Source organism: Zea mays, chromosome 10, assembly GCF_902167145.1.
Source record: "Zea mays cultivar B73 chromosome 10, Zm-B73-REFERENCE-NAM-5.0, whole genome shotgun sequence".
Classification (NCBI taxonomy): Eukaryota; Viridiplantae; Streptophyta; class Magnoliopsida; order Poales; family Poaceae; genus Zea; species Zea mays.
Window position 1 is genome coordinate 124,744,495 of NC_050105.1, and position 14,034 is coordinate 124,758,528.

The following is a 14,034-nucleotide window of genomic DNA, read 5'->3' on the forward strand; positions in this document are numbered from 1 at the left end:
CCGTGGATCAAAAGGTATACCGGTCGATGATTGGTTCATTGCTTTATTTATGTGCATCTCGACCGGACATTATGCTTTCCGTTTGCATGTGTGCAAGATTCCAATCCGACCCTAAGGAATCCCACCTTACGGCCGTAAAACGAATCTTGAGATGTTTGGCTTACACACCTAAGTTTGGGCTTTGGTACCCTCGGGGATCCACGTTTGATTTGATTGGTTATTCGGATGCCGATTGGGCGGGGTGCAAAATTAATAGGAAGAGCACATCGGGGACTTGCCAGTTCTTGGGAAGATCCTTGGTGTCTTGGGCTTCAAAGAAGCAAAATTCGGTCGCTCTTTCCACCACCGAAGCCGAGTACATTGCCGCAGGACATTGTTGCGCGCAATTGCTTTGGATGAGGCAAACCCTGCGGGACTACGGTTACAAATTAACCAAAGTCCCTTTGCTATGTGATAATGAGAGTGCAATCAAAATGGCCGACAATCCCGTCGAGCATAGCCGCACTAAGCACATAGCCATTCGGTATCATTTTCTTAGGGATCACCAACAAAAGGGGGATATCGAGATTTCTTACATTAATACTAAAGACCAATTAGCCGATATCTTTACCAAGCCACTTGATGAACAATCTTTTACCAGACTTAGGCATGAGCTCAATATTCTTGATTCTAGAAATTTCTTTTGCTAGCTTGCGCACATAGCTCATTTGAATACCTTTGATCATATCTCTTTTATATGCTATGACTAATGTGTTTTCAAGTCTATTTCAAACCAAGTCATAGGTATATTGAAAGGGAATTGGAGTCTTCGGCGAAGAAAAAGGCTTCCACTCCGTAACTCATACTTCGCCATCACTCCGAGCAACTCTCTATTCTTTGGGGGAGAAATGAGCATCAAAGAAAAGGACTTCATCCTTGGGGGAGAGAGTAAAAGCTCAAAAGCAAAAGGACCGGACTTCGTCTTTGGTATAATCTTAACTCATTCATTTATGACCAAAGAGGAAGAAAAACACTAAAGAGGGCTCTAATGATTCCGTTTTTGGCGATTCATGCCAAAAAGGGGGAGAAATGAGCCCAAAGCAAAAGGACCGCACCACCACCACCAAATTCAAAAACTTAGTGCTTTCCAAAAGTATTTATCATTTGGTATCCTATTGTGTTCAAAAGGGGGAGAAAGTAGTATTTCAAAAATGGTATATCAAAACCCTCTTGAACACTAAGAGGTGGATCTCTTTTAGGGGGAGTTTTGTTTAGTCAAAGGAAAAGCATTTGAAACAGGGGGAGAAAATTTCAAATCTTGAAAATGCTTTGCAAACTCTTATTTATTTACCTTTGACTATTTGCAAAAGATCTTTGAAATGAATTTCCAAAAATTTTGCAAAAACAAAACATGTGGTGCAAGAGTGGTCCAAAATACTAAATAAGAAAGAAACATTCCATGCATATCTTGTAAGTAGTTATATTGGCTCAATTCCAAGCAACCTTTACACTTACATTATGCAAACTAGTTTAATTATGCACATCTCTGTTTGCTTTGGTTTGTGTTGGCATCAATCACCAAAAAGGGGGAGATTGAAAGGGAATTAGGCTTACACCTAGTTCCTAAATAATTTTGGTGATTGAATTGCCCAACACAAATCTTTGGACTAACTAGTTTGCCCAAGTGTATAGATTATACAGGTGTAAAAGGTTCACACTCAGCCAATAAAAAGACCAAGTTTTGGATTCAATAAAGGAGCAAAGGGGCAACCGAAGGCACCCATGGTCTGGCGCACCGGACTGTCCGGTGCGCCACCGGACTGTCCGGTGCGCCACCGGACAGTGAACAGTACCTGTCCGGTGCACCAGGGGACTCAGACTCAAACTCTTCACCCTCGGGATTTCTCGGAAGCCGGCGCGCTATAATTCACCGGACTGTCCGGTGTGCACCGGACATGTCCGGTGCTCCAAGGAAGCGCGGTCTCCGGAACTCGCCAGCCTCGGGTTCGCGTGGCAGCCGCTCCGCTAAAATTCACCGGACTGTCCGGTGTGCACCGGACTGTCCGGTGAACCAGCAGAGCAACGGCTCTTTTCGGCGCCAACGGCTCCCTGCGGTGCATTTAATGCGCGCGCAGACGTCAGACATGCCCATACCGGTGCACCGGACATCAAACAATACATGTCCGGTGTGCACCGGACACCCAGGCGGGCCCACAAGTCAGAAGCTCCAACGGTCAGAATCCAACGGCAGTGATGACGTGGCAGGGGCACCGGACTGTCCGGTGTGCACCGGACTGTCCGGTGCGCCATCGAGCAGACGCCTCCAGCCAACGGTCAAGTTTGGTGGTTGGGGCTATAAATACCCCAACCACCCCACCATTCATTGCATCCAAGTTTTCCACTTCTCAACTACTACAAGAGCTCTAGCATTCAATTCTAGACACACTAAAGAGATCAAATCCTCTCCAATTCCACACAAAGCCCTAGTGACTAGTGAGAGTGATTTGCCGTGTTCATTTGAGCTCTTGCGCTTGGATTGCTTCTTTTCTTTCTCACTTGTTCTTGAGATCACAACTCCATTGTAATCAAGGCAAGAGGCACCAATTGTGTGGTGGCCCTTGCGGGGAAGTTTTGTTCCCGGCTTTGATTTGAGAAGAGAAGCTCACTCGGTCCGAGGGACCGTTTGAGAGAGGGAAGGGTTGAAAGAGACCCGGCTTTTGTGGCCTCCTCAACGGGGAGTAGGTTTGCAAGAACCGAACCTCGGTAAAACAAATCTCCGTGTCTCACTTGCTTATTCGCTTGGGATTTGTTTTGCGCCCTCTCTCTCGGACTCATTTATATTTCTAACGCTAACCCGGCTTGTAGTTGTGTTTATATTTGTAAATTTCAGTTTCGCCCTATTCACCCCCCCCTCTAGGCGACTATCAAGACTCCAACGGTCGGCTGACGTGGCAGGCACCAAACAGTGAACAGTGCCCTGTCCGGTGCGCTCGTCGATAGAAAGCTGTTGCTTTCTGTCCAACGGCTAGAAGTGGGGTTGGGGCCTATAAATACCCCCCAACCACCCCCATTCAGCACAACTAAGCATTCTATACATCCACATTCAATACAAGAGCAAGGAATTCATTCCAAGACACATTCAAAGCTTCCAATCCTCTCCAAGTGTCACAATTAAGACAAGTGATCAATAGTGATTAGTGACTTGAGAGAGTGTGATTCGTGTTTCATTTGTTGCTCTTGTTGCTTGGCTTTTTAATCGTGCTTTCTTCATCTCCTTCTAAACTCTCTAAGTGACTTGTACAGCTAGCAAGAGACACCTGAGTGTGTGATGATCCTTGTTGGGTCTTAGTGATCCTTGAGATTAAGAAGAAGCACTCAACCGGTCTAAGTGATCGATTGAGAGAGGGAAAGGGTTGAAAAAGACCCGGCCTCCGTGGCCTCCTCAACGGGGAGTAGGTTCATTGGAACCGAACCTCGGGAAACAAATCGTTGTGTTCATTTATGTTGATCATCACTGTTCGATTTGATTCTTCCCCTCCCCTCTCTCTAAGTTCTCTTACTCACAATCTTTTGAGTTAGCTCCCAAACTCATCCGCATTGATTGAGCAACTCATAGCAAGAAGAACTCTCTACCGCATCCCACACTCATTATAATTTGTTTCTAATCCTCACCTCGGGTGAAGTTTATGTTGAAAGTTTATAATTTACAGGTTTCACCTATTCACCCCCTCTATGCGACTTTCAGGTGGGGTTGAGGCGATGCATATTCTTGAAGGCATAGAAACGTCCTGGAGATGAAGGGGAAGGCCAAACTGAGTGACTAATTGATCGATTGCGAGGAACACATAGATGCAGAAGGAAAAGAAACAAACTAAAAACAAAAATGAAATGTTGATGCTACTCACAAAAGTAGGCTACTTGTGGGTTGCTTGCCTCGACCTTGTTGGTCACATGCAGGATAGGCGTGATGTCGACAAGCGATGATGAGTCGTGATGCCTTCCCTTGTGGTCACAGTGCAATCAGAACTAGGAAGAAGACAATATCGTCGTCACCCATGATGAACCAGGGGACGCAGGGGAGGCTGAGGCAGAACATCTTGGAGATGATGCATGAGATGCGGATGGTGGGCGGTGGTCGTAGCGATGCACGTAGGAGTAAGCACGTGGAGGCGGCTCTGGTCCGGTGGCAGCCGTCGAAGGGAAGTACTAAAGGAGCCTTATCCATTCGTTGTTCGCGCGAAGGACACGATGGAGGCTAGCTTCTCTCCATCTGATGTCGATCGTGCGTCGAGGGAAAAACGACGATGCAGACATGTTGTTGTGTGATTAAAAAGAAGAAGAATAAATGTCATCCGTTGGAAAGGAATCTGATGGATGGCATTAAAAAAGGCGACGTAGCCTATTTGGATGAGCTTGTAGCTGCACAACTTCTACTATACGCTGAAGGATGCGAAGGTTCTGGAAGTCAGCTCCTTCATCACGTGCAAATGTCAGTAGTCCAAAGCTCTCAGCTTCGTTTATACAACTATGACAACTACTCACCGTCCCTAGACGAAGGTGTCCTTTGGTATCTGTCCTGCTACACTTGAAACACGCTAAAAAATAACTGGTTAGTTAATGTTTTGAGGACCTTTGGCTAAAGAGACCCAACACATTTTACCCCTTACATGCATTGGTGCATAGGTAATCCCTATCCTCCTTGCATTTTATTTTCATTTTCTAGAATCAATAATCACGACCATCATTGATAGTAACATATATGCAACAGCAACACAAACTATAACCTTGATCCTCTTATCCATCTACATGTAATCATCAAATACAAAAACATATGGCATGTCATAGAAAATCTCATCATTATGTTTGGGGAATAATCTCAAGCAAACAACAATCCAACTGATCTTAGGGATTCTGTACCTTGCAACTTGAGCAAAGAAAATCGATTTGAAAGGAAAGGCTGGTGGTGGCTTGACTCCCTTTGAGGATGGCTCTGTTCATTGAATGAGAGTGTGAGATGAAGGATGAGGTAGCACTACATTCTATACCTTCGAATTTAATACAAAAATGTGAGATGAAGGATAACAACGTCACTAGTGAGCACCAACATGACCAATGTGTCACGAACACGGTAGTCCACGATGGACATTCTAGGGAACATAACGGACACCAGCGTCGCTGACCCCTATGGACATTTCACCTGGTGGCTGCTGCCGTTGATGGAGCCCTACAGCCCGACAACGACTTTACTCATGACGTCTCCATGGGAGATGCACGATAGGTTGGAAGGTGTCGTGGGGAAAGAAAAAGGGAAAATGAGAGCAAAGGGGAAAGTAACTCGTGGACTCATCGGCAGCCACGAAGGAAGACGAATGACACTAGGATGAAGGAGGCAGACGGGAAGAATACGAGGACACCACATACGAATGAGGATGAAAATGAACTTGTGAGAGAGTTATCCATCCAATTATAATGGACGACTAAGGACAATATCTAATGAGAATATCCTTCTTGGGAACAACCTAATTTAAGTAATCGCTCTGTCTTGTCGTATCCCGACCCACAACCAAATACATCCTTAGCCATCTCTAACATATCTTCTATTCAATACCCTATTTCATCCACTATTTCGAACTTCACTCCACAAACAATACTAAACAATGTCATCTATAGTGCTAGGAATTAGGCTCGGTCGGCCCGAACCCATCATGCTTCAGGCCAAACAGGTTCGTGCCAAGAAGGATAAAAAAACTTTTGGGTGTGTCGTACCAGCCCAAAGAGTAGAAACAGTGGCCTAGTCTAACCTTAAAGTACGCCGTGTCTTCGTTGGGTCGTACCGGCTCAAGCCCGACCCATATATTTGAACCACATAAAATCCAAATATTACAACCACATAAAATCCATAGTTTATTAAATTAAAGATATATTGAACAAAGCTAACATCATTTGACCACAAAAAATCTAAATGTTACACCAATATAAAGTCTATAGCTTACTAAATTCAAAAAATTAAACAATATGAGCTTTATTGGGTGTGCCGGAATTTGAGGTCTGATCTAGACCCGCTTTTGAGCCATGCTACCCTGGTCTATATTATTTTATGCCTCGTGTTTTAGGCTCCTATATTTTAAACCGTGCTCGTATTGGCCCAAAGATTTCTATCTATATTCCAGTCCTATTTATCACATTACCGTGTCCCTATTTTACATGATCCATTAGTCCTCATAGTCTGGGCAGAGGAGGAATATAGAGGAGAATATAGAGGAGATAAAGGAAAGTCACTGAGATCCATCCGTGGAGGGCGGCGGTCGCCTCCTCTTCCCCTGCGGCCGAGCTCGCCAGTCGCCTGAACTCGTCTCGCCCGCTGCCGATCTCCTCTCTCTGCTCGTCGCGCCGCAACCTGGAGAGGGGACCGCGCTCGGTCGACTACCACCTGGGGAGCGGGCGGGCGGCGTCCGCCCTCTGCACCCCCCCGGTGTCCCCGCGACCGGCTCCGGCGCGGCCGGCACACAGGTCCGCAGGTAGGTCTCCGTCCGCACAGCGCCCCGATCTTCTCTCTCCTTTCCACGCCAACAGCTCGTCCCTCTCCGTCTGCTTGATTCTGCTCCAGCCTCAGACCGGCCCTCGCTCAAAAATGACATTACGCACCCAATCCGCTTGTAGCTGTATGCTGGAACCTACTCTGCCTTGTCTTCTTGCATCACACTAAGAATGCGCGCAACCCCCACCCACCCACGACTGGGCCGGCCTTTGCTGCTGTCCTACTTCGCCACCCATGACATTGGCCGGCGACGAGCACCACCAGGACAGCAGGTGTTCCCTCCCTTGGTCTTTCCTTCCTGCTGTGCGAAGTCGTGCGCCCAAACTGTAACGTAATTCGTAGGTCACAACGTGCGTCCAAACCCTAAAATACTATTTGTAATCGGATCCGAGGAGACGTTTGAATGCACTAGAACTAATAGTAGAACTAATATTTAGCTACTAAAATTAGCTGGGACATCTAAACAGTCTAGCTAATATTTCAGCTATTAGCTACTTTTAGCAAATTAGGTAATAGTTAGCTAGCTATTTGTTAGCTAGCTAATTCAACTAGTATCTTTAGGCTTTGTTCGGCACGCTAGTATTTAATACATACTAGGATCCAATACACGGTGGGATTGAGTGAATACATCTCTTGTCACTTAAACCATGTGTATTTTAATTACAGCTGGGATTTAATACATGGCTAATTTTCTATTGTTTGGTTACACCACATGGATACATTAATTTGTTGCATGCATATAAAACGACCAGTGCCCCTCATATTAGGTCCGTGAAGCGGATGAAATTTGAAGCATCAAAATCAGAAGTTGGTCGCTCATTTGTCTCTTATTACATTACAATAGAGTGTGTGCATTTAGATTAAAAACAAACCAAAGGGAGAGGAGTAATTTTTCATTTGAACAACATAACATATTGGATATCCAACAAGCAATTCAGACGACTCCACCTGCAAGAGAATGTAAGCGTTAAACACTATAATTTCTCCACACATATTAATAATTTCATATCAAACATAAACATGCGAGACCAGATTAGTATTTTTGAGTTAAATCACATATTTGCTTATAGCCCAAAATTGGTAGGGAAATGACAAACATGCCTAATAATCTAAAAATGAAGCAGTTCATAAAAGGAATGTGCTTTTCTTGCAATTGAAATAGGAAAATAGGAAATAAACCATAAGGGAAAATAGGAAATGCTCAAATAAACTATAAGCAGTTCATTATTATTATGGTGTTCAAATAGATTTTTAAGAGAAAATAGGAAATGTTCAAGCATCCAGTTAGTGACTGCATAGCAGAAGGAAATGCTCAAGCATGCTTGCAGGCTAGTAATCAACCTAGGAAGAGATGCAAGCCTCGAAAAGTTAGTGGGAAGAGAAGAGGGAAAGGAAGAGAGCGTACCAGCTAAGCCATCTCGTTTCTCAGCTAAATCAGTGCAGACTCGGCATCATCATCGCATGCACTCAAGAAAATTTGCCTATTGTTAAGGTCCTTGAAGACATTGTAGGCTTTCGCTTTTTCCTCCTTTGTAACTTCCATTGTACCAATAATGGATATGCACTTCTTGATTGAGAAGTCTGCAACTTGACTCGCTTCCTTTTCCTCTCTCTCTTTTGCTAGTTGTGTGGCTTCTTCCTCAGCTTGCTTCATTCTCATGTCAATGTATCTTCCCATTATTCCTTCTAGGTTATCGCCCTTTTTATGCTTCTTTGTCCTTGTTTCTTCATTGTTCCCTCTTGCAGCAGTAGTCCTTCTCTGCGGCACCAGATCATGCCTTTCACTTGTTGCATCTCCTGCCTCAACTACGTGGACATCATCTTCTTCATGCGCCGGCAAGGTTTCTTTCACTTCATCTTGTTCATGTTCTATGTTGACAAACTCATCTCCATTTCCTACTTGAGTAAGATCTGGAAGTTGGGTGGAGGTGTAGTTGTAGGTCCCTTCAGCTGTTTGCCCTGCACAATAAAGTTTTACTAAAAAAGGGTAGACAACATAACATATTGGAAAGCAAGGACATTGTAACGAGACTAACCATCATAAAGCTCCCCCAAGGCCTCATATAGAGGAAAAGACTTGTTGCGGAACTTTTTAGCCTTGGATGAGAAGTCAGTATATTTTTCCATAAAGCTGGGTCAGCCGTAATCCTCCCTGTCTTCTCATCAAAATGAGCTCCACTTTGATTCTTTGCATCCTTTAGCAACCTATAGTTCCTTTTCAACTCTCTTTCCTTATCTTGTATTTGTGTCTTTGTGAAATAGACATATTGTTCCCTCTAATGAAATTCCTTGACAATTTTGTTCCATGCTTCTGTTGTCCATCCATTTTGACCCCTATAATCAGCTGTCTTGTGCTCATGCAAGAGGTCCACAAGAGTCTTCTCTAGAGTTGAGTTCCAAGCGGCTCTTAATTTCTCTACACAAGACAAGGAAGAAACATTAGCTGTAGAATTCCAAGAGGCTCTTAATTTCTCTTAATTTGTCTACTTGCATACCTTTTGGAGAAGCTCCATGTTTTCTTGGATCACCAGCTTTAGGAGAAGGCATCTTTGTTGCACTTTTTGATAAGAGCATGTTGATTCTTGGAGAGCCCCTTCCAAACATGTTAACTGATATTATATAACACAATATTAAACCAAATTTCTATGCTGAAAACAGTTAGCTGAAATTTCTATTCTGAAATTGGAACTAAAGGAACAAAGAAAATTTTTATTATGAAAACAGTTAGCTGATATTAATGAGAGCTAAGAGAGGTAACAATGTGACAGTAAATAAAATGTAGCAAACAGAGCAACATATGGTCTATTCCAAACTAAACCAGAATACATGAGGGCTAATAGATGTGCCAATTTTTTAGACAAATGTGCCACTAATTTCTATGCTCTTGGTAATCATTCCACATTTCTTGTGCTATTGCATCTCTAAGATTATTGCCTTGACAGTTACTTGATCGTTGCCTTGATCGCCATCCGGTAGATCAACAAAGTTTTGTGGCGAGATATTATCTGGTTGATTATCTAACCATTCCCATCCCCTTTGAGTGATCGGATAATATTGTGAAGTACAACAGCTGCTACTGGTATCTTCACTTGATTCCTTATTTTGTGAAATGTGGCAGCTTTTAGGATGGGAAAGCGCTTCTTCACAACCCCCAAAGTCCTTTCAACATGATTCCGCAGTATGGCATGGCGATGATTAAATAACTCCTTGTAGTTCTGAGGTCTATGGTGACCTTGCCCATATTCCTTTAGATGGTATCTAACTCCACGATAAGGTGCGAGGAATGACGTGGTGTTAGCATACCCACCATCAACCAAATAGAACTCTCCTGGAGGTACATGGAATCCATTGTTCATTGCAGATCGAAGAACTCTAGCATCCGTAGCTGATCCCTCCCACCCAGTAGACATGAAAGTGATATTTAGGTCGAAATCACAAGCTACCATCACGTTTTGGCTGAGAGTTCCCTTCCTGTTTCTAAAAGGAGCAACTTTGTCAGGTGAAATTGTAATGGGCCTTAGTGCATTCAAACACTCCCTGAATCCAATTACAAGTGTATATGCATGTGAGAAAATTGCATTTTAGGACTCCTTTTATCGATGCTTCACAAAACGAGTCAGCTTTTGTTGTTTTCGCGAAAATGACACAAATACGTAGTCCGTCCTTGATTTTTTAGGGCATGAATAGTTTAGATAGCAGATTTCAATCTTTTTTAATTTTTTTTGAATCTCCAGAACATAAGAAAGGACCGAAGTACCCAAGCAGATAGATCTCACGGAATCCTACATTCTTTCCTCCTGTTCCAGTAACCTCTATTCTTTTCTCAGGATTTCCTGATGGTTTGCAACACCGTGGAAACCTTCTTTCTTGTTTCCAGAGCTAGCGAGTCTTAGAGGTCACCTGCCAGATCTGATGGTGTCAGCAAAAGCAGACTGGGGTCCGTCTTTGCTTGTTACATATACATGAAAATTAAAATGCAATAATGTGTTTTGAGTTTTTAAACAACAAAGTCCTAAAAATCAAACTGTCACACATTATTTATACCATTTTTTATAAATCAAACATAAGTGTGTCAAATGGTCGAAGCCGCACGAAGATCCTAAAAAGTTAAAAATCTCGATGCATGCATTATTATGCCTACTAAATTCGGTTGTTTTGCAAAAATTATTGGGTGTACATGTGTACGTCCATGTCCTTTACTAGATCCGCCCCTGCTGTCCCAAACCCTAATTTAAGCTATTTGTATTTGGATCTGAACTAGTTGCAAGCTCAAGCATATACATGAGCTGCACCTACTAACTTCGATTTGTTGCAAAATTATCAGGTGTACATGCGTACTTGTCCACCCATGTCTTATACTGGGTCCACCCCTGTTAACAGGTTTCAAGTTTCACAATTTTAATTAACATTTGTTTCCTCCTGGGCAGGGTTTGAAAACTTCTCATATGCTCATGCGTTCGGCGCTGATTGTTGAAAGTAGCTTTGGGACTCCGAGGACCTAAATTCTAATCAATTGTGAAATCTGAAAGGTGTAGCTATTTGTACTTCTGGAGGTGTGGGAAGAAATGGAATGCAACAAAGATGAGGCCCAAAGGGCGAAGGGTATTGCAAAGAAGAAGTTTGAAGCAGGGGACTTGCAGGGTGCCAGGAAATTCGCCCTCAAGGCTCAGACTCTCTTTCCTGCGCTTGAGGGCGTTGATCAAATGATCGCCATCTTTGATATCTATCTTGCTTCAGAAGGGAAGGTTGCTGGGGAGAAGGACTGGTACTCTATCCTTTCTGTTCCCTTGAACGCAAACGATGAAAAGATCAAGAAACAGTACAAGAAGTTGGTTCTTCAGTTCCACCCTGATAAAAACAAGTCAGTGGGCGCTGAGGGTGCTTTCCAGATGGTTCAAGAGGCATACACAGTGCTATCGGATAGAACCAAGCGAGCTGTATATGACCAAAAGAGGAATGTGAGGACATTCCAACAGAGGACAGCACAATCAGGTAAAGCAAGCACGGTCCCTGGTGCATCCAATGGCTTCTATAATTTTGCAGCTAATGCTGCTACTGCCTCCAAGTGGACAGTAAACAAGCAAACAGTGGGATCAGCAACACATGCCCCATCTGCACCTTCAACTGCTACTCGTGCACCTGTGGCAAAGCCTGATACATTTTGGACCTCATGCAACAAATGCAAGATGAACTATGAGTACCTCAGGGTGTATTTGAATAACCATCTTCGCTGCCCTAGTTGCCGTCAGCCATTCCTAGCAAAAGAAGTACAAAAGCCACCAGCAGGGAACGTGGTACAAGATTCAAACATCAGTGGTGCTAATCAAAACACAACCACTAATAGAAATTTGCAGTGGGGTCCATTTTCAAGGGCTGCTGGTGCAGCTAGTGCCACTGCATCGTCTGCTGCTGCTGCTCAAGCTGCTAATGTAGTTCATCAGACATATGAAAAAGTTAGGAGGGAGAGGGAGGAAGCACAAGCAGCGGCAAGAAGGGAAGAGGCTCTTCGCCGGAAGTACAATCCTCTAAAGAGGCATGCAAGCATGTCAGGGAATGTTAATCTTGGACCAGGTGATGCAACATCTGGAAAGAAGACAAGGACTATGACTAAAGATGCTGAAGTTGGTTCTTCATCCACCATATCCAGTCCAGGAGCAAATTTTTTTAGAGTGCCTGGTGTGAATATATCCTTTTCCAACAACATTGGGGCCTATGAGTTTCAAGGCGATGATGGTGGCCCCAGTTGGAAACCCAGGCCTCTGATCCACTTAAGTTTAGCCAAGACCTTCTCTCAGATGGATCTTAGGGGTCTTTTGCTGGAAAAAACGAAAACTGAGCTTAAAAACAAGCTAACAGTAATAAAAAGTAAAACATCCCAAGTTGCTAGTGAAAAAGCGAGCAAGAAAATTGCGGTCAAGGAAAATGGTGGGGATAATGAAGCTCTTGGACCAGAAGATCCTACAGCTATTAAAGATTCTCATGATTCAGAACAGACTGGTTCTAATACTAGCACAGATGCTGAAAATGAAGATGATGACCACTTATCTTATAATGTTCCTGATCCAGATTTCCATGATTTTGACAAGAATCGCACTGAGGAATGTTTCCAAAGTGATCAAATTTGGGCTACATATGATGATGAAGATGGAATGCCTCGTTATTATGCATTTATTCAGAAAGTTCTTTCCTTGAAACCATTCAAGCTCAGAATAAGCTATCTCACATCAAGAGCAAATAGTGAATTTGGGCCTTTGAATTGGGTTTCTTCTGGCTTCATAAAGACTTGTGGTGATTTCAGGATTGGTAAATATGAAAGCTGTGATATAGTCAACATGTTCTCTCACCAGATGAAATGGGATAAAGGGCCGCGCGGGCTTATCAAAATTTATCCACAGAAAGGTGATATCTGGGCTGTTTATCGGAATTGGTCCTCTGACTGGGATGAAGATACTCCAGATAATGTGCTCCATGCCTACAATGTGGTTGAGGTACTGGACGCCTATGATGAAGACCATGGCATCTCCATAATTCCCTTAGTTAAGGTTACTGGATTTCGAACAGTATTTCAGCGCCATCAGGATCCAAATGCTACCATGAAGATTCCTAAAGAAGAGATGTTTCGGTTTTCACACCTAGTGCCTTTTTACAGGATGTCAGGCGAAGAAGCTGCAAATGTCCCCAAAGATAGTTATGAGCTTGATCCAGCTGCTATTTCTAAAGAACTGCTTCAGGGGATCACGGAAGCAGTGGAGCCAAATGGAACCTAAGGCAGTTGATGATGCCTGCCTTGGTTAACCTGCCATTTTGAAGTAATCGAGCAAAAAAATATTAACGCTTGCTAGTTTTATAGATTTCCTTCTGCTTTTGACTATCACCTTTGCATAGAAGAGATACAATGGGGCCAGTCATTCAGGAGTCAGCTGCTTAGCAGCTTCTGGTGTAATTAGCAGGCTCTGATATGAATTTTGCTGTGATATGTTACTTAGGGCTTGTTTGGATGTACGTGGATTGGAGGGGATCGAAGCGGCATATAATCCCTTACTAGTCCATTCCCCTCAATCCCATGCATCCAAACCAGCCCTTAGCAACTCTAGATGTGGGTGTACTAACGCGAAGCTCAAGCAGTTTTTATGGTCAGTGTTGACACCTGTTATCTCTGTTGCCTTTTTTGCGAATTCAAATGCTAATTGAACTCGTGGCCGTTTGTTGGTTCTGTTATTTTGAAACACCCATACGTTGTATGTGAAAAACTACTAGCATTGCTTCACTCAGTAATTTCATAAATTCCAGCCTACTGCGGTATACTGTATGGCCAGTTCGTGTTCCTTTTTTTTAGGTGCACCTTGTGCTCGTTTGTGACAGCTTTTATTGTCTCTTTTTTGGAAGGAAAAGGTCTTGCCATCGTTTTTGTCCTCTTTTGCTTAGTTTCTGTCGTAAAAAATGTTTCTTAAAAGTAGGCTAAATAAACTTCAAGCGATTTGCATCCGCAGCTGTAAACCCTTAAAAATATATATGTA

General features: G+C 43.3%; 1 protein-coding gene and 1 pseudogene across 3 annotated transcripts; one reads left to right on the forward strand and one right to left on the reverse strand.

Moving 5' to 3' along the window:
- The first annotated feature begins 6,146 nt into the window (after window positions 1–6,146).
- Window positions 6,147–13,784, forward strand: LOC103641716 (DNAJ heat shock N-terminal domain-containing protein). 3 transcript variants are annotated; one of them, XM_008665032.4, is made up of 3 exons: window positions 6,181–6,497; window positions 8,264–8,358; window positions 10,945–13,784. In XM_008665032.4, exon 3 carries the CDS (start codon window positions 11,083–11,085, stop codon window positions 13,282–13,284), a length of 2,202 nt encoding a protein of 733 aa, XP_008663254.1. In that variant the 5' UTR covers window positions 6,181–6,497; window positions 8,264–8,358; window positions 10,945–11,082; the 3' UTR covers window positions 13,285–13,784. The 3 variants fall into 3 exon arrangements, with proteins under 3 accessions (XP_008663253.1, XP_008663254.1, XP_035819370.1); XM_035963477.1 differs by having other exon boundaries at window positions 6,192–6,497; window positions 8,267–8,358; XM_008665031.3 differs by lacking the exon at window positions 8,264–8,358 and having other exon boundaries at window positions 6,147–6,497.
- On the reverse strand, window positions 7,518–10,935 carry LOC109942976 (uncharacterized; annotated as a pseudogene).
- Window positions 13,785–14,034: the final 250 nt, after the last annotated feature.

Bases quoted from the DNA above. Each gene is read 5' to 3' on its own strand.
- LOC103641716 (XM_008665031.3), top strand. From the start codon at position 11,083: ATGGAATGCAACAAAGATGAGGCCCAAAGGGCGAAGGGTATTGCAAAG.